This window comes from Manis pentadactyla, chromosome 2, assembly GCF_030020395.1.
Source record: "Manis pentadactyla isolate mManPen7 chromosome 2, mManPen7.hap1, whole genome shotgun sequence".
Classification (NCBI taxonomy): domain Eukaryota; kingdom Metazoa; phylum Chordata; class Mammalia; order Pholidota; family Manidae; genus Manis; species Manis pentadactyla.
This window is the reverse complement of record NC_080020.1, coordinates 91,565,896-91,586,680: the sequence shown is the minus strand read 5'-3', so window position 1 is coordinate 91,586,680 and position 20,785 is coordinate 91,565,896. Positions and strand designations below refer to the sequence as shown.

Here is a 20,785-nt window from a genome sequence, read left to right as displayed (position 1 = left end):
TTATGACATTAAAGCTGAAGCAGTTTGTAAGCTGATAGCCCCTTCTTTCCTCTGGGTTTAGGTTTGTTATTAATCAAAATGCTGGACTTGTTTAGGGCAGCGCTGTATGAAACAAACAGTTGAAAAAACCAGCTACTTTAATTTACAGCATTCTGTGCTTTCAAATTTAAGGAAAATCTGTTTCTTTTTGTGGACTTTGTGCAGTTGTTCACATGTCTAGAGTTCATTTCTTATACCAGACCAACTAAACCCAATAGTTGCAAGATTCTCTCAAAGAACAGAAAGGAAGAAGGTGTCTTTTTATGGTTTTAATTGATAAATTCTGTTAAAGTCATGTTTGAAACATGGGCAGTCTCTAATCAAAATGGATATTACAAACAAATGATCTGTTTTTTGGGCAGAGAAACCAGTAATTTTTAAAATAGAAGATTCTGTATATGGAAAGATACTAGTAAGTCAACTATCATGGTGGCTTTGTTTTTTGATATCAATATAGGAGTATTGAATAAAATTATTTTAAAGAGCATATAATTGCAGCTACTTCCTGGTTTGGGCTTAATTATCTTTACCAGAGCCATGTGGAAAGCTGTTAAACACTTACTAAAATGCAGCATAGGGTCTGGGCGCCTCATGATACGTGGTAAAGGACCTTTAACAGGACAGTCTTGCCACTCTTCTAAACTTGTTCCTCGTCAGTGGTAATACATTTAGAATTCCTAAAGAGTGCATTTGGGGGGCTGGGGGAATGCAATGCAGATTGTAAGCAGTGTCAGAGAAAAAAACCACCTCCCAATATCTGAAACCAAAGGTTTAGTTTTTTACTTACTGAAGTAAGGAAGAGCTATGCTTCATTCACAGTCTATTTGAGCAAACAGGTTGCAAATCTTATGTAGAGTTTTGGAGTCAGGGATTGTTTTGGAGTTAATATCAGCCTCAAGCCCATTATTCAGGAGCGGCTGTGGGTGAATGGCTGGGTTTCAGAAGCATGTTCACTGGAGGGAGTCCGACACTGATTGGCCAACTTTCAAAAGCATGGGGCTGTCGCTAATTGGTTGGCTTTCAGAGGTGTATTTGCTGAAATGAGTTATCATTGATCATTTATGCCTAGACGAGTCATCGTTGATTGATTATATCCAGTTTGATTGTGTTTCAAGCTGGTTCTAGTGGTCACTTGTTACCATGGCTGTGGGACAATTAGCCTTTTTCTAGGAGTTGGGTATTGTTTCATTCTCAGAAGCTAATACTTAAACACTGTAGGAAATTGAAAGCATAAGAAACTTGGACTCTGAGGAATCCATCTAAATAAGCAGTGATCCTATGATGCATTTTCTAAATAAGGGAGTTGCTTCTAAAGCAACAGAAGTATAAGAAGTCAGGCAGTTCTCACGTGTGGTATGGCATGTTAATGTATGGAGATAGTTGTGAAATTTGATGCAAATAATGTATTATTAATAAAGTTAACAGAAATGTTAATAAATTAATAGAAATGTGAATGTGATTTACCTCATTTAGTAAACTAAACTAGACTCTAGGTCATCCATATAATAATACCACTCATATTCATTGCATTCCAATAAGCTTTTCTGGGATGGAAGGGTTGGGAATGGTAGCAAGACTCAGCTTGTCAGCCCTGATGAACAGTAGTTAACGAAATGAACCCTTAGTGACTTAAGTATGGCTAATACTGTAACATTTTATTTTCCTCCCAAAATCTTTTCAGGATTCTTCAAAATCTGAGTATATCTGTGGGATTTTGTCACATAGTGAATTTCACTCAGCATTTATGTTACTTCAGGGGACTAGGGTGTGGAATCTCTCCTAGTTCCTACTGCCCAGATCTCTGTTTATGTGGGGGAAAAGAAATTAATGTAATATTTGAGTTTTATCTGAAAGTTACAACTGGCATAAGGGGAGTGTTAATCCTAAAGGCAATTTAGCCCTATCTGCTGTGATAAAGAAAAGTGCTGGGCATGCCTGATTTTAAAATTACATTAATAACTAGTGAGAAAAGCCTTAGTAGTTTTGTTTATATTTAAAAAACTGAACTGAACTGTTCTCTCCAAATTCATTCAACTGCCCTGAAATCTGATCTTTTGACTTCCTTATTTATTCCTGACACCTCCTAATAGGGGCAGAGCTAATCACTTACATATTTCCCTGCTGCCAAGGATAGCCAGCTTATGACCACTTACAATTCAAGCACATGCTGATACCTTAAGACCAGTAAGCATTTGATAAAGTAGGAAAGCAGGGTGGTTAGATTTGTTGTAATCAACAGTAAGAGGAGGAAATTAGTCCATGGACCTATGCCAAAAACTTAGCGTCCTTTTGCGCGCACACACACACACACACACACAATGTTTAACCCAGCAACTCCTCAGAAATGGGCGTCATAGCACCATTTAACAAGAATTTTCTTAACATGTTCCCTACTCTTGACCCATTTAACTACTGAAAACAAAAAAATCAGATACCCCTGGTCATTGTCAGGAGTTTTGCCCTGCAGCCTGGCTCACTGTGTCTAAGTGAGTATGCTCTTTAAAGGAAGCTGACAGAATCATCTCTGAGTTTAGTGTAAGGAACACTTCTGGGTCAAACTCTTAACCTCCCATCATGGAAGGAACCTCAAGTGAAGACTGAGGCAGAGAGACTCACTACTAGAAATACAAGCCAGCAGAACAAACTCCAGACATGGTTCTCAAATGTAAGTGTTCTCTGAGATGTTGGCTTCCATGTGGTGTGAGCACCAAGAAACAATGACCCTGTCTTGGTGCTCTGTACCCTGTGGCTCATCATGCCACGGATAATGCTGTGTAGAGTTTCTACTTTCAGTTCTCTTGCCAGCATCACTGAACCATTCCTCTCCCTCTGTAGGATGTCTCATGTACTTCAGTTTGAGGATAAAAGCAGAAAAGTGAAAGATGCAAGCATGCAAGACTCAGACACATTTGAGATCTATGATCCTCGGAATCCAGTGAATAAAAGAAGAAGGGAAGAAAGCAAAAAGCTGTTGAGAGAGAGAAAAGAAAGAAGATGAAGTGAGAGTATTGATACCCAGAACCAGCTGAACATGCGCCTGCTATAAATGGCCTTCCAACTGCCATTGATCCCAGCAGCATCGCTGAAGGGTGTGAAAAGAAGTGTTTTTGAACCTGTTGTCTGGTTTTGAAAAACAATTATCTTTCTTATATAAGTTGTGGAATGATGTAAGCAAAGCTTTTGGTTACTAATACATGCTTTTTTTTCCTAACTGGTCTTTTATATTGCTAAACATGAAATAAAACCACTTTCCTTCTAGTTTACATGTTAACCATTTGTATACTGTAAGCCTGTTTTGTGTCTTTTAACCCTAAAACATGTGAAGGCTCTGTTTTCAAGATTTTTCATAAGAAGTTTTTGCGAAAAATATTTAAGGGAAACCTCCCTGGCATTCTGTTACCACAGTATGAACTTGAGAATATAATTTTAAAATTATGTAATATAAAAATTGATATTTTTGTCTTCCTTGTAAATATCTAAAAATAGCCAAATCTTTAAGCCTCAATAGCCGCATGCCTTAAATCTTGAGGAAACCCCAAGGGCACGTTCCTACCTGCATCTAGGCCAGTGTCTGGGTTCCGGAGATGCAGGTGAGACACTGACCCATGTAAGTAAAGTCAGCCAAGCTCACTGCAGAGCCTGCCGCCTGCCCACTCCTCTGCCCCTCTCAGCACAGCAACATGCAGAGATCCCATTCCTGTAAGAGAGCTCATTAAGAATTTAGTCTTTGACAACAATCATTCATACTGGCTACTTACTTATATATTATCTATATTTAGTCAGTTTGTTTTGAAATCTGAATATTAAAATTATACCACAGACTGATATGTAGTTACCTAACAAAACCTCACCAGCCACATCTCTTCAGCTCTTTTTTCAACATGTAATGCAGTAACTTTTCTCAAGAGCGCTCATTTTCAAAATGTAGTCCCAGATAGTACCCTAAAATGTCAGCAGCATCCCTTGGAGACATGTGAGAAATGCAGATTACTGGCCATAATACCCACCACCAGCTCCCATCTTCCCAACTACTCAGTCTGAAAACTTGGAACCCAAAAGGTTGTTAAGGAGATTGCTGGCTTCATTGCTGGTGATTCCGTCTATAGAGCTTGACAGTATCAAGTGAAGTTAAAGATGTGTATATCCAGTGATCCAAAGGTTCTGTGTGTCTGTCCCCTAAAGAAATTCCCACACATTGCTCAAGGAGATCTGTACTAAATATGTATAGAAGCATCCATTAAGAATGGATAAATAAGTTGTATATCCATACTGCAGAATGCATTGTAGTCATGAAGATCAGTAAACCAGAGCTATACGTATTAGCTTATCTTTAAAATAACATGAAAAAAAGGAAGCCATCTATATAAAAATTATAAACATACAATACTCCATTATATATATATTTTTTGTAGATAATTATTTTTTATTGAAGGGTAGTTGACACACAGTATTACATTAGTTTCAGGTGTACAACACAGTGATTCAACATTTATATACATGATAATTCTAGGTACCAGCTATCACCATACCTAGTTGTTACAATATTTTGACTATATTCCTTATGCTATACATTACATCCCAGTTACTTATTTATTTTATAATTGGAAGTGTGTACTTTTTTATTTTTTTTTGGTGAGGGCATCTCTCATATTTATTGATCAAATGGTTGTTAACAATAAAATTCTGTATAGGGGGGTCAATGCTCAATGCACAATCATTAATCCACCCCAAGCCTAATTTTCGTTAGTCTCCAATCTTCTGAGGCATAACAAACAAGTTCTTACATGGAGAACAAATTCTTACATAGTGAATAAGTTCTTACATGGTGAGCAGTACAAGGGCAGTCATCACAGAAACCTTTGGTTTTGCTCATGCATTATGAACTATAAACAGTCAGTTCAAATATGAATACTCATTTGGTTTTTATACTTGATTTATATGTGGATACCACATTTCTCTCTTTATTATTATTTTTTTTAATAAAATGCTGAAGTGGTAGGTAGATACAAGATAAAGGTAGAAAACATAGTTTAGTGTTGTAAGAGAGCAAATGTAGATGATCAGGTGTGTGCCTGTAGACTATGTGTTAATCCAAGCTAGACAAGGGCAATAAAACATCCACGTATGCAGAAGATTTCTCTCAGAACAGGGGGGGTGAGGTTCTAAGCCTCACCTCTGCTGCTCCCCATTTTCTCACCTGATGGCCCCCCTGCGACTGTGCCTGTCTTAGGTTGTTCCTCCCTTGAGGAATCTTACCCATCTCTGGCTAACCAGTCATCTTCCAGAGCCATACAGGGAAATGTAAAGTTGGTAAGTGAGAGAGACGCCTTATTGTTTGAAACACTCCATTATATTTTGTTTATAAATGTACACATATGTAGCAAAAGCATAAAAACATGTACGGAAATACTGGTTACCTCTGACGAGGCCGAAGGAAAACACAGGGGGCTTCACTTGTGTTTATAATGTTCTATTTCTCAAGGTATATGGTGGGTACTCAATCCTCATTTTAGTATTCTCTGTACATTTTGGTATGCCTGAAGTATTTCATAATTTCTCTCTTCATGATCATATCTAGAACCTGAGGTGAGAAGACAGAAGGACTCCTAATACTAAAAAGAACCCTTTATTTTTTGCTTCAGAAAGTAGGAGAAAGTCAAAGAGAAGGAGAGGGATATGATGGAGGTGCCCTGGGGAAAGGTCAGCCCACCCAGACGCACCCTGCATTTGAGGTGCATTTGGGGTCATCAGACACAAAACCACCACAAACCACAAAGTTGTAACATCAGCCATATTATGGATATTCACAAAGCAAAATTTCATTTTCCAAACTCATGAAGTCTGTTGGTTATTAGGAAATGTCTCACCACTGAGCCTGTTCGTATTAAAGAGCCCTATAGGTTCTCTGCCATTCCTCCCCAAACATGTCCACCCTTACCAGCGCAGTTACGATCCCAAGAATAGAGGGAGCACAGGCCTCCAGAGCACAAGCCAGGAGAATAATATTTATAGATTTTAAAAGATAACTGAGTGACAAAATTAACCCCTTAGTTTGGTTAAAATCCAGGCTCTAATTACAAGGAGCAGAAAGATATGAAATTCCAGAGAAATTAGAATCTTATCAGAAGAATTTCACCATGATAATAAAATTCCCTTTGAACTTAACTGAAAGTTCAATAGCAATAACAATTTTTTAAAAGCCTAAGAACATAGTTAAATTATCTGTTAAATATGGTATAAATGTGCTTTTAGTAAAGTTTTTGGAAATGTCACAGGAACGTGTTTGGGCCATATGAACTGCAAAAAAAAAAAAAATCTCAAAAACCAAAAGAAATGAAAACATGGAAGAAAATTTCACCTTTATAGTTTATTTTAATTTTACATTCATTTGGGTATGTTTTTCTTTTTTGTGTCTTGTTTTTTATTCTAATTTTACATTAATTTGGGTATGTTTTTCTTTTATGTGTCTTGTTTTCCTGAAACAGTGAGGTCTGTTAACATTCTTGTTCACTGTCACTGACAACACTAGACATTATGGAGACCAAAGAGGAAAGCAGCTCCTCGTGATAATTTTTTTTCTCAGTTTCTGACAAACCATTTTTTCTCTTTGATTGAAGCTGTTGGCAAGGTAAACGTTAAAAGCAACCCAAACCTCTCCTTTCTCAATAGGTAATTGAAGTAAATGCAGATCTCCAGAATTTTTAATGGTGCAGTATCAAAATGCACATTGTCACATACCCTCAGCTCTTTGTATGCCCTGAGGCCACACAGTAATGCATCTGCTGCATCTAAAAATGGGGACACCGTGGAACAAGGTCATTAAAAAGTGTGAGGAGATGAGTGGTTTGCTGCTGTTTTTAGAACAAGTTTAATATGCTGTGGTGACCTTATCAAACTGTCACTACCAAGTTTCTTGATAGGATCTGACGTGTGAGGTACATAAACCTGTTCTGTTGTGTCAGCGTGGCCTGTATGGAAAAGGTTAGATAAATGCAGAATATTGCCCAAACATGCTGTTTAATCTTGGTGATAACAAGAAAGAAAATGGAGGTGTGAAGTGAGTTACCATTGAGGGTTGTATCAATATAAGCAATTTGTATACCCGGAGTGTAGAGAAGTTAAGAGGGGTTACATTCTTTAACACTGTCATTCACAAAAAAAAAAGAGGTCTGGTTTCTCTATGGCTTTGACTCTGTTCCAGTGACTCTATAAACAGTTTATCAGGTGGTACCACTTCTGCTTACTAGAAAGCAGGAGCTTTTCCTGTCCCACATATATTTTATCTCCTTTCTTTTAGCTTTTCATGAAGAGAAGTGAAACAGGAACCATATTTTAGAGAAATCCTTTCTAATAAGGATTTGAAGAAATTTGAATTCCAACAGAAATAATAAAATACAAATCTTACTGAGATGGGTATTAGAAGTCCCCCACGTATAGAAAGAATATTCATTTATTCCCATAAATGAAAAGCCATACGTGATTATCTTTGTCGTGTGCTATGAATTTCATTAATTTTCTTGGAGAGGAGTTTTCCGTGTGCTGGTAAACTGGCTCCTTAAAAAAAAATCAGAAAGGAAAGTCTCGATTTGCAGCATTTGCCAATTTCCATGGAGTAAGTACTCCCCACGGCTGCTCTCAAGCCTCTGAAGGAAGCCCCGAGATGTAATGGGTTCTTATTCACGTTCTGCCCCACTGCTAAATAAAAGCCTATGTGGTGACTCTTGCACTAGCACTGAGGAACTCACAATGGTTTTTAAGCTTTTTTCCAAGATTACAGTCTTCATGCGTATTTCTAGTTTATGTGATGACTTCACACAATTTAGTCAAGTAATAAGTTCTAGCAACATCTGCACCCTATGTTTTTATGAGTAGTTTGTATCTCAGATTCTGTTAATAGTTTTCCAGCACCACTTGGCCCACATTTATTTTTCTCTCTCTCTCATTCCTTCAGTCGTATGTCCAACTCAAGAAACAACCAAATCTCACGGAAACAAAAAAATGGAAGGGGGAGGAAGGAAAGAAATGTAATTATAGCTCTTTGAATTATTCCTTGTAAGTGATAATGTACAAATTCATCTTTTAATTTTTTTTTTTAAAGGTATATTAGGGATGGAGAATCCTACCTGGAGTAAAGAAAAGACTGGCTTCTAAATAAAATACAGACAGGAGTTTGATCTCTCTCTTCCACATCTGCTGGCAATTATTCCTTTAAGATTAGATCATGGTATTAATTCATGTTACTTGATCAGCAAAAACATCTTCTGGAGGCTTTGCTCATAGCACCAGCCAAATAGAAGGTGTTCTTGGTCTTTTAGAAATTACTATTTTCTTATTCTCATGATTACAAAATTGATAATTATTGTTAAAGTTCTGGCAGTAACCAAGATAAATTTGTAAGTGGTAAACTCTTAAGTGATTTTCCCATTTATTTTCTGAGTTTATTCTTGTTGGAACTTTATTATAATATTCAAATGCTTTAATAACTGTATTTGAAACAAATAGAAACTAGTTACAGAAAATAAACCACTCCTTTAAAATAAGCTATTTTATGCTTAGTTCTCACTGGTTATGAGTAAACTTAACAATTTGTGAGGAACCTTTAATTTGCAATTTTTGAGGAAATACTTTATTCAGGGTAAAAGGAATTTGATCATTCCATCCCTGTTTTAAAGTTAAACTATTACTGATGTAAATGAATAGATACTATCATCTCCCAAGCAACCAGAGAGATTTTTGAATTAATTTAGAAAAGTTATGCCTGATATATGTGGGGCCTAGGTCCATTTCAGAGTGAAATTGCCTAATGTCGAGCGTGTGGACTTCATGTCGCACCAAACCTGACATGTCCAAACCCTAACTCAGCTGCCCTTCCCAGCCCTGGTCCTCCAGAACTGCTTCATCCGCACTTTCCCATCTCTGTGATTAGCAATGCCATCTTCCCAGTTGCGCAGCCAAATAGTTTGCATTCCTGTCTCTATCTCAGACCCCACATCCAGTATGTTATGATAGTCTGTTGGCTCTAACCTTCAGAATATATCCAGAATTTCACCATTATTTACCACTTCCCGCTGTTACAACCCTGGTTAAAGGGACCATCGGCTTTCATGCAGACGACCCTAATAGCACCATAACTAGTCTCCCTGCTTTCACCGTGTTTCCCTATAATTTATTTATATAAGCAGCCAAACGAAACCTTTTAAGACATAAGTCACATTGTTATATTTCTCTTTTCAAAACCCTTCAAAGTTTCCTCCTTTCATTCACAGTAAAAGCCCGCGTCACCATGGCCTGCAAGGCTCTAGATCATGGCCACTCTTTCAGCCTCTGACCTCCTCTCTCACTACCCTCCCCAAATGGCTTGTTCTGCACCAGCCACGCACCTTCCCTCCTGTACTTCCTCTAATGCGCTAGGTGTGGTCCACCTCAGGTGCTTTGCACTGAGTGATCCCTCTCTGCCTGGGACATTTGTCCTCCAGGTGTCCAGAGGACAGCCTCCCTCAGGAACTTCAAGTCTGCTCAAACAGCCTTTCCCCAGTGAGGCCGACAATAACATCTCTAAAACTGCAACCCACCCCTCCCCATGTGCTCAATCTCTCTCAGCCTCCCTCTCCCATTACATTCAGTAGTAGTATAAACTGCTACACACCTGCCTTCTTATCTTCTTTAACTCTTACAAACAACCCTGTATAGCAGGGGTTCATGTTAACATTACACAGATGAGGAAAGTGAGCCTTAGAGAGGTCAATTATTTACTTGTTTATCATCCCTACTGTACCCTCCATGAGGGCAAGGATTTTGGTGACTTTTGTTTATTGTTCCAGTGGCTAGAACCATACCTAACAAATAGCAGACATTTAATATTTGTTGAGTGAATAAATGAGCTGGTATATTTAAAATCAAAACAGTATCCAATATAAGGTTATTCCATAATTTATAATATAATATCACCCTCATTTCATTAAGTTAGGAGATTTTGACACTGAGAAGGAAGGAAGGATACAATCTCAGTTCAGGGATAACTCTAAATTTGAATAATTTTAAAATTTAATTTAAAGAATAACTTTAGGAAAACTTCATTATACTTTTTCTCATTTAAACATAAGACACTTTGTCATAAATAGGCATAGATCCACAGACCTGTTTTGGAGAACCACTGGTGTGTAGGAAAACACATTTCTACATACAGTGTTTCCTTAAGTACCTGATCTTTATAGAAAACAATATTCTAATTCCTGAGACTAGAAAGAACTGAGAGCCAACATTAAACATATACAAAGGCTGTACGGCTTCAGACCTGTAACTGATTTAACAGGCAAACGATATAACCTCTTGATAACTGTTTTCTTCTTCTCTCACATGGGAACAGTAACAGCTGCCTTACCTACCTAGCTGTCATAGTCAAAAGAAAGAATAGACAAGAAAACCAAGCTTTAACAAAGCATATAATGATAAGTTAACATTTGATAAATACTGCCAGATACTCTTCAGAGCATTTGTCTGTATTAACTCTTTTTTTTTATTAAGTATCATTGATATACAATCTTATGAAGGTTGCACATGAGCAGCACTGTGGTTTCAACATCCACCCATATTATCAAGTCCCCCCCCACCCCATTGCAGTCACTGTCCACCAGCGTAGTAAGGTGCTGTGGAGTCACTCCTTGTGTTCTCCGTGCTGCGCTGCCCTCCCCGTGACCCTCCCACACTGTGTGTGCTGATCATAATGCCTCTTAATCTCCTTCTGTATTAACTCTTTAAATTCTTCTAAACCATGCTATGAAGCAGGCTCTATTATTATCTCCATTTTACAAAGGAAGAAAGACTTGGGGCTTAAAGAAATTAAATAATTTGTGCAGATCACACAGTAAGTAGAGGAGCTGGAATCCAAAACAAGACTGACTTCAGAGTTTCTGCCCCTGCTCACAAAGCCACTGTGACTCCCTCTGCATGAGCCAGATTGGTTTATGGCACACCTTCCTTCTACCTATAAATGTAATAATCTGGTGGGGTGAAGGAGGAGGACAAAATAAAACAAACAAAACAAAAATAAAAACACAAAACGCAGTGCCTTCAGTTGAAAAGAATTATGTGTATACAAACTAAGTGAATGCTAGAATGAACCAAGATTTCAGTTTAGTGCAATTAATCTAGAACTGCTTCAAGGCAGAGAAAATTTTGACCATAATTTGGAAAGAAAGGAGAACATGGCATCGAGGAGACAGGTCGTGTTCCAGGAGGAGAGAACGTTGTCAGACAAGCTATTAAGACAAATGGAGGAGACAGCAGTGTGTCCACATAATGCCAAAACATCTGGTCCATTGTGTTTTTAAAAAAACCTCCATCAAGGCAGCAAATTTCTTCAGTCAATCCAGATGTTTGGCGTCTTGTAGACAAAACATCCAAATGATTAACTGAAGGTTTGACAGAGTTGACTGGATTAACCAGATGCTGTAGCATTGTATAGACATAGTGTCGGGACGTTTGCTTGGCTGGAGAGGAGTCCAGCTGTGAAGGAGACAACGACCTGGGCGACGAGAGGGGGCTTTGGAGCAGGGGACCTGCAGCTTGGATGGAGTGCAGTTGGGAGCTGCTAGAGGAGTGTGGTGGAAATGATGCTTAAGGAAGAGGATTCTTACAACTGTGTAAAGCAAAAAAAATGGTGAGAGGAAAAGTTGTAGACAGCAAAGAGGATGTTAGGAGAGTGCAGGTGTGTGTGAGGCAATTAGAGCCTGGACCAGACTCAGACTTGGGAAAGCAGCAGGAAGGAGCAGATCTGAAAAACATCACAGGGAAAGAACAGGAAGTCATGATGGACTAGACAAGGGAGTGGGACTGCACAGCGCCCAGAGGCTGGAGGCCCGCAGGCATGGGAAACAGCTCCCCCACCACAGGACCCGAGGCGGAGTCCCCAGAGGCCCTCCCCTCCCCGCCCACCCAGAGGCCACAGCCAGGCCCACCGGCAGAAGGAATTTGGAGACCACAAACACAGCTCTCAGGCTGCTTCCCCAATCATTCCAGAGCCACCGAAACTGGTTTCCCTTCAGGACCAATTTCATGAAAGGATTGAGAAAGCTACATTCAGATGCTCAGGGAGCTATGCCTTCAGTGAGGAGTCTAAATAGACTGTTTTAATGACTTTTGCTTTTATATAGCATATAATGGAAACAAAGATGTACAGGAGTATGAGGAAATTGTATGAAATGAGATTATGAGAAATAACACAATACCTGTAGTACTTGACCGATTAGCATGATTAGCCTGTTAATAAGCACAAATTGACGGCCCCTCTAAGAATTTACAGTATGTATTTTTCTAAATCCCTAATTTATGAAACCTTTGAATGTTCAACTCTTGGTATAGATATTTTGTAGAATTCTTTAAAACTCCAAATATCTTATTTGTAAGCATCAAATTCAGCTTTATAGCCACAAATTCCAATTTATTGGGAATCAAACAATGACCACTATACAATAGTGTGCTTCCATGTATTAAGAAATTATTCTACATATCCTTGCAATTCACGATTTTTCAAATGGGCGGTTTCAAATATTTTCATCCCCAGGCTTATCAGCCCACACAGTAGGCTGTGTGCCCTTTACACACAGCAAGGATTTCTACTTCCTTGTTCATTTCAACAGAGAAACAACCTTCAACAGAAGTTCATCTCTATTCTCAGTTTGGTACCAAACAGAATCACTCTCTCTTTCTTACTCCTTCTCTCCCTACCAGAGAAACAACACAGCATGTGAGATCATAAATACATTAATGTGCTTCCAATCACCCTGAAGAGGTGGAAGGGTCAGGAAACTTGTTAAGATCAGTTTCCCAGGCCTCAGAAATGACAAGTCCATTGATCTGGGGTGGGAGCCCAAAAAACTGCTGTTTTCTCTGATTTTTACCAAGCTGCCCAACTAATTCTGATAACCTGTTTTCTGAAAATCAGACTTAGATAGATGCTGCACTAAAGCAGAAAGCTAGAGAAGAAAAATATCTATTGGACATGTGAATCTAAAATGGTAAAATATATCACTTTTTTTTTTAACGCAAGAATCACATCCCTTAATTATTCCTTTCTGTATGAAACTCCTAGGTAAATTCACTATGTGCTTTGACATGCAGAATTTTTCACAGAAACTGCATAAAGTCAAGTACACCAATGCAATCTACCTGAGGAGCCCAGAAGACAAGTAGGACAGCTTGTCTGCTCTCAGTATCGCAGCACTGCCCACAACAGCCCTTCCTGAACACAGGGTTCACGTGATGGGAAAGTGTAATTAATGATCTTGGTAAGTCTTTCTAGTGCTCCAAGGCCAAGTGGGTCACTTATTTATCAGATAGAAAAAACTGTTGAGTTCACTGAAACAATGGGTGATTTATCCAGGTGGTGGGATATAACCTTCCCACAGCCATCGTTTTGTAAGAAATAACTCGAAGTTAGTAGACAGCAAACTAGTTATTCAAAAACTTAATGTCCACCATCAAAACATCAAGATTAGAGTCTTTGTTCTTTACATACAACCTCTTAGGTGCCTGGTTTAGGACAGCAATAACTATACTACAAAAAAATGCAGTGGATTGTTTTTCTGGTTACTACAGTTCCATTTGTGTTAAACTCAACTCATTCTCTTAAATCTTTCCCAAGGAAATAAGAAAGAAAATAGAGAAATTTTTATTAGAACCCTTCATTACATAAGGTGTCCCAATTGAAAATTTAATGGGCTTCAAATGATGCTTTTAAAACACATCAAGGATTTCATATGTAAGCCAAGTGTGTTGGACTTTTTTATTGAAGTATGGTTGATACACAATATTATATTGGTTTCAAGTATACCAACATAGTAGCTCAACAGTTTCACACATTATTACAACCTCACCCCCACTTGTGCAGTTACTATCTGTCAATATGGGAAGATGTTACAAAAACACTGACTATATCCTCCATGTTGTACTTCCTTCCCCATAATCAGCCTATATTCCAACTGAGAATTTTTGTGCTTTTATCCCCTTCAACCACCCCATCCACCTACCCCAACCCCTCCCCAGTGGTGGCCACCAGTCACTTCTCATTTCCTTGAATCTACTGCTATTTTGTTCATTTTGTTTTGTTAAGTCTTTAGATTGTCCTAAGTGAAATTGTATGGTATTTGTCCTTCTCTGCCTGGCTTATTTCATTTAGCATAATACCCTATAGGTCCATCCATGTTGTCACAAATGGCAGGATTTCTTTCTTTTTTATGGTTTAATAATACTCCATTGTATATTCCATCTTCTTTATCCATTCATTTATTGATGGAAACTTTGGTTGCTTCCATATCTTGGCTGTTGCAAATAGTGTGGTGATAAACATACAGGTGCATATGTCTTTTTGAATCAGGGATTTTGTTTTGTTTTCTTCTGAAGAATTCCTAGAAGTGGAACAACTAGGTCATATAGTATCTCTAGTTTTAGTTTTTTGAGGAACCTCCATAATGTTTTCCATAGTGGCTGCACCAATTTATATTCCCACCAACAGTGTTGGAGGGTTCCCTTTTCTCTACATCCTCACCAACACTTGTTATTTCTTATCTTTTGAATAGTAGCCATTCTAACTGGTGTGAGGTGAAATCTCACTGTGGTTTTGATTTGCATTTCCCTGCTGATTAGCGATATGGAGCATCTTTCATGTGCCTGTTGGCTGGCTGTATTTATTCTTTGGAAAAATGTCTGCTCAGTTCCTCCACCTATTTTTAAATCAGGTTATTTGGTTTTTTTTGGTGTTGAGACCTCTGAGTTCTTTGTATAATCTTGGATGTTAACCCCTCATCAGATAAATTTGTTGACAAATATATTCTCCCATACTGTAGGTTGCCTTTTTGTTCTGCTGATGGTGTCCTTTGCTGCACAGAAGCTTTTTAGTTTGATGTAGTCCCACTTTTCATTTTTTATTTTGTTTCCCTTGCCCAAGTAGAGATGTATCCAAGAAAAAAATTGCTCAAGCTTATGTTCAAGATATTTCTGCCTATGTTTTTGTCTAAGAGTTTTACGGTTTCATGTCTTATATTCAGGTCTTTGATCCATTTCGAGTTGACTTGTGTGTATAGACTTACTTGAGTAGTGATTGTTTCCCACTTCATTCTCCTGCCACTTTCATATCTCACCCAGCAACCATGGGAAATGGTCTCATACCCTAATGGGAGGAAATTAAAACAAGATAGGATTGCATAAGAAAACCCTTAGGAATTTTCACAACATATAAAATAGTTGCACTCTGATACAGAAAAAGAGAAAGTTTCATTTCCAGTGATCTTCCCCCCACATAAAACTGTTAAACTTCAATGCCTCCATCTTAACCACAGTATTGATATGGGTGAGAAATAACATTTTTCTTAGAGTATATCATTGATTCTACAGCTTTAATGTCATTTATGGCATGGAATGGCTTTTGAGTACTGTATTTTTTTTCCTCAGGGCCGTTGCTAGCCCATATGGTGCCTTTGTGTGGATTAAACAATGGTACCCATTCCCCAAGACACTTTACTTCCATATGTCAGAAAATTGTGATACTGATTTTGCTGGAACAAAACACTTTACTGCATCTGCAAGAAAAACTGGTATAACAAATATCAGATCTGTGTTGCTCATGACATGAGTTCTGTCCCGAGCAGTGGTGCCCCGCGCAGTGCTCACCAGCACAGCACGAGTGACAGCTCTTCCTCCCTCCCACTCCAGTGTCAGCCTTGGCCATTGGCTCACCTGCCCACATGCTCCTGAGAATCCTACTGGAACTCTGCAAACTGCTCTCTCTTCTCTTTTTCCTTTTCCTGCCAATGATTCTACTTCTACTCCTGTTTTGTGTGGACTCTGTTCTTAGACTCTAGTTCTGAGGAACCCGGTCCATAGTCCCTGAGATGAAATGGCCTTTGGAGCCAAGGCATTCTGCAGGTGGAGGTTAAAAGTGTTGCCTGTTCCTTATGACAGCCTGCACCACTTCGCTTTTCCCACAGCAAATATTCCAGGCAAATACTTGTCTTACTGTAAAACTTGGGGCCCAGGCCTCTGGATTTCATGGTAAGACAATAATTTGTGACTTAAGGCCATATGATGTTCCATGTGGCCTGCAGAGGCCTATGGCTTGTTCAGGAAAAAGGTCTGGAAATTCAGACTTTACAATAACGAGACTTTTGTGAGTCACTCTCTCTGGTGACTCTGCCTCTGGTGCCCAACCTTCTACAGCACTCTGAGGAAGCTGGTTCTCCACCAAGCCTACAATTCAATGGCCACCCAATAAGATGAGGAGCAAAGACATTCTTCCCAGGCCTCTGAGTAGCTCTAGTGTCTCTCCATAGCCTGCTGATAGTCCTAGATTTAAGAATGAGGTCTTCATGACCTGCTGGACTGGGAGATCATGTTTGATATGACATTCTGACAAGGCCCATGACATTCTGACATGGTCCATGACCTGTCTCCAGATGCTGGGTGAACCCTTTCTGTACACATTTTGAAAATACATTTAGTGCCTCTATGCAAAGAAAATCTCCTTTCTGCTAACAAGGGTTTAGTGATGTGCTAGAATGTTATGCTTACCTTTCTCTTTTACTTCTTTAAACATCATCCAAGACACTCAATGCCTCCTAAGGCTTACTGGTTAACAATGGGTCTTTTTTCCCCTGACAATCCATCAAGAACTACCTGAAGAAGAGGCAATGGTTTCAAAATCCATGGTGGCCAGAGAAGACATCCAGCATCTGAATGCACCTGAACACCAGTTCCTTTTGCCCTCTATCCCACAGATCCTTACTGTTTGTGAGTAAAACATATCCTACCAATAGTGGGGGGAAGTTTTGTCTTTTTTCTACAGGTGCACTTTTCTTCAACCATCTTACGTGCTGGAAATGAAAGTAAACATTGACCTAAAAATATTAAAGCACCTTCAAGAACCAAGCAGTTTTTTCCTTTCTCAGCCAATATGATGGGGTACGGCTTGACATTTTCATAGCAGTCTAAAATAGGGCTAAAAAAGAATTTTGGAGGTCACTGACCTAATTAAACCCTAAGGAAATTGCTTCCAAGTTGGGACTTCGATGCTTCAGAATGTGTTGGAATGTGGTCAACAAACAAACTCACTTCCAAATACTGGTTTACTTGCCTAAAGGACCCACGTGAGGTAGACTCTATACAGGAAACAATTTCATCTTCCAGAGTGAACAGTCACTCATTTTCTTTTCCAGCCAGGAGTTTGGAAGAAGCCAGCAGGCAATGTAGTCATTCAGTAATGTCCTTCCTACTGCCAAGATGGATCAATGCTGGGTGACCTTACAGCTGGTGAGTAATCTGTAGTGCTTGCAGATGCTCCAAGATCCCCAAGGTGTTACTATTTTCATACATAAGTTTCTGTCCTCCTCCTCCAAAGGGTGCTTTGTTATGGCCTTTGCTGTCCCCTCGCTCGCCTCTCAAGCCCATGTCACGAGGACGGCATGGTTTCCAATCACCAGTCTCTCCTCATACCAAGTAGGTGGGCACTTTACAGACAATGCTAAAACATAAGGGCTATATTAGATGATGTCATTTCATGTATTAAATGATTCTGGGAAGGTATGAATAGTTGTTGATTAGAATAAGATCTAGAACCTAATCATCCTTTAGGCCCAGTGACTTGGTTAACTATGCCCCATACCTAATCTTCAGACTGATATTCAGATGTTAGGGACCTTCTGAGATCTCCTACTACAGATAACCAAACTGAAACATCAAATACATAAGATAAGGACTTTCACAGAAATTGCTCTTTGCACCTTTTAGTATTGATTGTCATTCATTCCTTAAACTGTTCTCACCAGGATCACTGAAACACTTCAGCTTGCATTCAACTCCATTCTGGGGCTAAATGGCCCCAGAATATTGGAAGTCTGACATCAAAAGAGCTCACTTTCGGGAATCAAAGCCTTAAATTCAAGTCTGTCTCTGCCACCAACCAGCTGGGAATCCTTAGATGATTCACCAAACTCTCTGAACTTTGATTTCACCTGTAAATTGGATATATAGTTTACCTGAAAATATGTTGTGAGTGGTTACATTGGCTAATACTTGTAAAATATTCAGCACAGTGCTCAATAAATGCTAACCCAATAGCATTTGCTTTAGTAATGGTTAATTATTATTATTATTACCTCCTTCAGTCAAAACTTAACTAGTTTAGGACCCTCGTCTAACACGAGGTTTAGGCTCCTATAAGCTTAGCTTACAGCTCCCCCCTGCTGGCTGAGCTGGGAACCAGGACCAAGTGGCATGGCCACCTTGAATCTCTCATTTCTGTCCCTCTCCACTAGTGGTTCTTTGACCTGAGCCTAACACTCTTCCCCTGGGCTTAAGGACCTGCAAGACTTTGCCTCCTCATCACTCGGGAGTTAGGTACGTCTGTACTCTTCCCAGTTTCCTTCAGCTCTGAGTCCTAACTCTTTTAAGATCATTCCCAGCAGTAAGGCTTTACTTCGGAAAACTAGGCGAAATGTATCCCCTGAACCTCATAACTTTTGATCAGCAACCCCACCTCCAGACACACTGTGTTGCCTAAGCTGGGCACTGCCCCTGCTTTACGGTAGCCCAAGCCATAAACCAATGGGGCCTGCCTTTACTGATGTCAGAAGCACTCAAGAGCTTTGGAAAACACAGATGTCTGCCAGACTCTCAACCCTGTAAGTCTGTATTTTTAAGTTTCCTGGGTGATTCTGATGATACCTCCAGTCTGAGAATCTGATTTTAGCAGCTACCAAACATCTGTTCCTCCCATGTCTTGAAACTGGATTATGCGTCCTGAGCTCCACAAACCTACTACTGTTTCTCTAAACCCGGCTAGTTGACTCTGGTTACTATGAGCTCCAAACAGGTCACAGGGACTCAACCTGCTGCTGCTGATGGCTTATGAACCCTCCTCCACATCCCCAGCCCCTTGGGCTCAAGAGACAAAAAAGACATCATATTTGAGCTAAATAAATATAATCAAGGGAGCACCAGGGATGTAGAACCAGTAGTAGCTAGTGTGAAACAATGGATGTGAATTCAAAAGATTTAAAGGCCTGAGACTCCAGCGGTGATCAAAAGCAGATAAAACACCCTTTTCCTGCCAAGGGAACCTGACATGCAGCGCTGACTGTACTGGTGCAGTTCATAATGCACCCCTAGTAAGACCTTGTTTCTTAAGAGAGGAAAAAAGAAAGTAGAAAGACTGTGACAGGCCTTGATGTGATTAAAACAAATCAGCGGGCAATTCATGTTTGTGGAGATTTCTGAGGGGTGCCAGTTCTGCTCACCTGGACCCAAACTGCAGCTCTGTCTCCATTCGTCTCCTGGTTCCATGGACTTTCTGGGACCTGTCCGCCTGGACCACAGGCCTGTGGTTCAGTAAACAATTGCCTAACAAACCAGACAGCTAGCACGGGATCCGGGAGCTGGGGCCTCAGGCTGCAGCAACCTCAGTGGGAACTCCGTCAAGAATGACCACAAGGCCAAGATAGATTAGGAATCTGCTGTAAAAGGTAAGCTGTGAAGGCAAGATGGAGGTGTCCCTCACTCTGTCTGCCCCTGGACACTCTTTCCAGCATTTCCTTCTGAGCAGAGCCCAGCACTTCCCATGTAAAGTGCTTCAAATCCTCCTGCTGCTTGGCTAGCCTAAAAACAGTGTTTCACCTCACTCGGAATTCGTTTCAGATTTTACAAAGCCATTCATAAGAGCAACATAATTCACTGCCAGGTACCTTTACTGTCATCTCAGCCTCTCCCCCGCCCCACCGCCAGTCCTTTGATCACTTTCTTTTCTCCTCGAGCACACGGAAAGTTTTTATGCAGATACTCTATCAGACTCGCGCGGTGCGAAGACCTTCTCCAAGGAAAACTGATAGTATCCAGGGTTCATTTTCCCTCAGAAGGCCTCTCCAGAGACCCGCACCCCTGTTGCACAAGGCTGCTAGGTGCCCGATCTGCTGTTCTTGCTAGGGCTCCTCGCAAGGGCCGGCGGAGACGCGGGCCTCCAGCCGGGCTCTGGATCCTAGAGCCCCGCCGTCCTGCAGCTGCGGGCTGACAAGGCCTCCCTGTCACTCCCCAAAGCCGCAGGCTGCAGTGTGCTCACAACAGGATGAAATCCTCAGAACAACTTTAATGAAAATAAAATCATGAATAATGCGTGCCTGTAATACAGATCTCATTAAAACCCTATGCGTTGAAGAGCAGAACGGCCTCTCTGTCCACGTCTTCCAATTACCGTCCAGAATCTAATTTACCCTTCTGGGCTCTGGTCCGGCAACTCATGTCGGCCACACGTCTCACCACGGCGGTGACAGTCATCTTTCGGAGCACTGCTCCGCTGTTCGCGACCACGAACAGCCAGGCTACCGAGCGAGCGGGCGGGCCCGGAGCGGGAGCGAGGCCGGCCACCGCGAGCAGGTGGCTGCCAGCGGGAGCGCCCGGCCTGAAGCTGCTGCGCATGCGCCACCTGCGCCGCCGCCGAGCGCCTCCGCTCTGCGGCCCCGCGGCGGGCGGCCCCTGGGGTCGTATCCCGGGTGGGGCGCCCTCTGGTCTCACCCCGATCCGGGTTCCTTTCCGGGATGAGTCCCGACTTCGTGATGAGTCGGCTCTTTCTGGTTGTCTCAGGGTGATATCATGTGCTCAGAGGAAAGCAGGCTCCGGCGTCCCGAGGCCGTCCCAGGACCCCGCCCCACCCAGGCGGCCGCCGCCACACCCGCCCCGCGTCCCTGAGCGCGGCGTGCCCGGCTCC

The 20,785-nt window shown here is 40.7% G+C and overlaps 1 protein-coding gene across 2 annotated transcripts in view; it reads left to right on the top strand.

Moving 5' to 3' along the window:
• The window catches only part of CWC27 (CWC27 spliceosome associated cyclophilin), a 201,421-nt gene extending 183,935 nt beyond the window's left edge, over positions 1–17,486 (top strand). The window contains exon 14 of one of the 2 annotated variants that reach the window (XM_057494890.1): positions 17,247–17,486. In XM_057494890.1, coding sequence (XP_057350873.1) covers positions 17,247–17,280 — 34 coding nt within the window. In that variant the 3' untranslated portion in view covers positions 17,281–17,486. Of the gene's footprint in view, positions 1–2,874; positions 3,311–17,246 lie in introns of those variants that run through there. The other variant, XM_036887715.2, reaches the window with a different exon arrangement.
• The last annotated feature ends 3,299 nt before the right edge of the window (positions 17,487–20,785 follow it).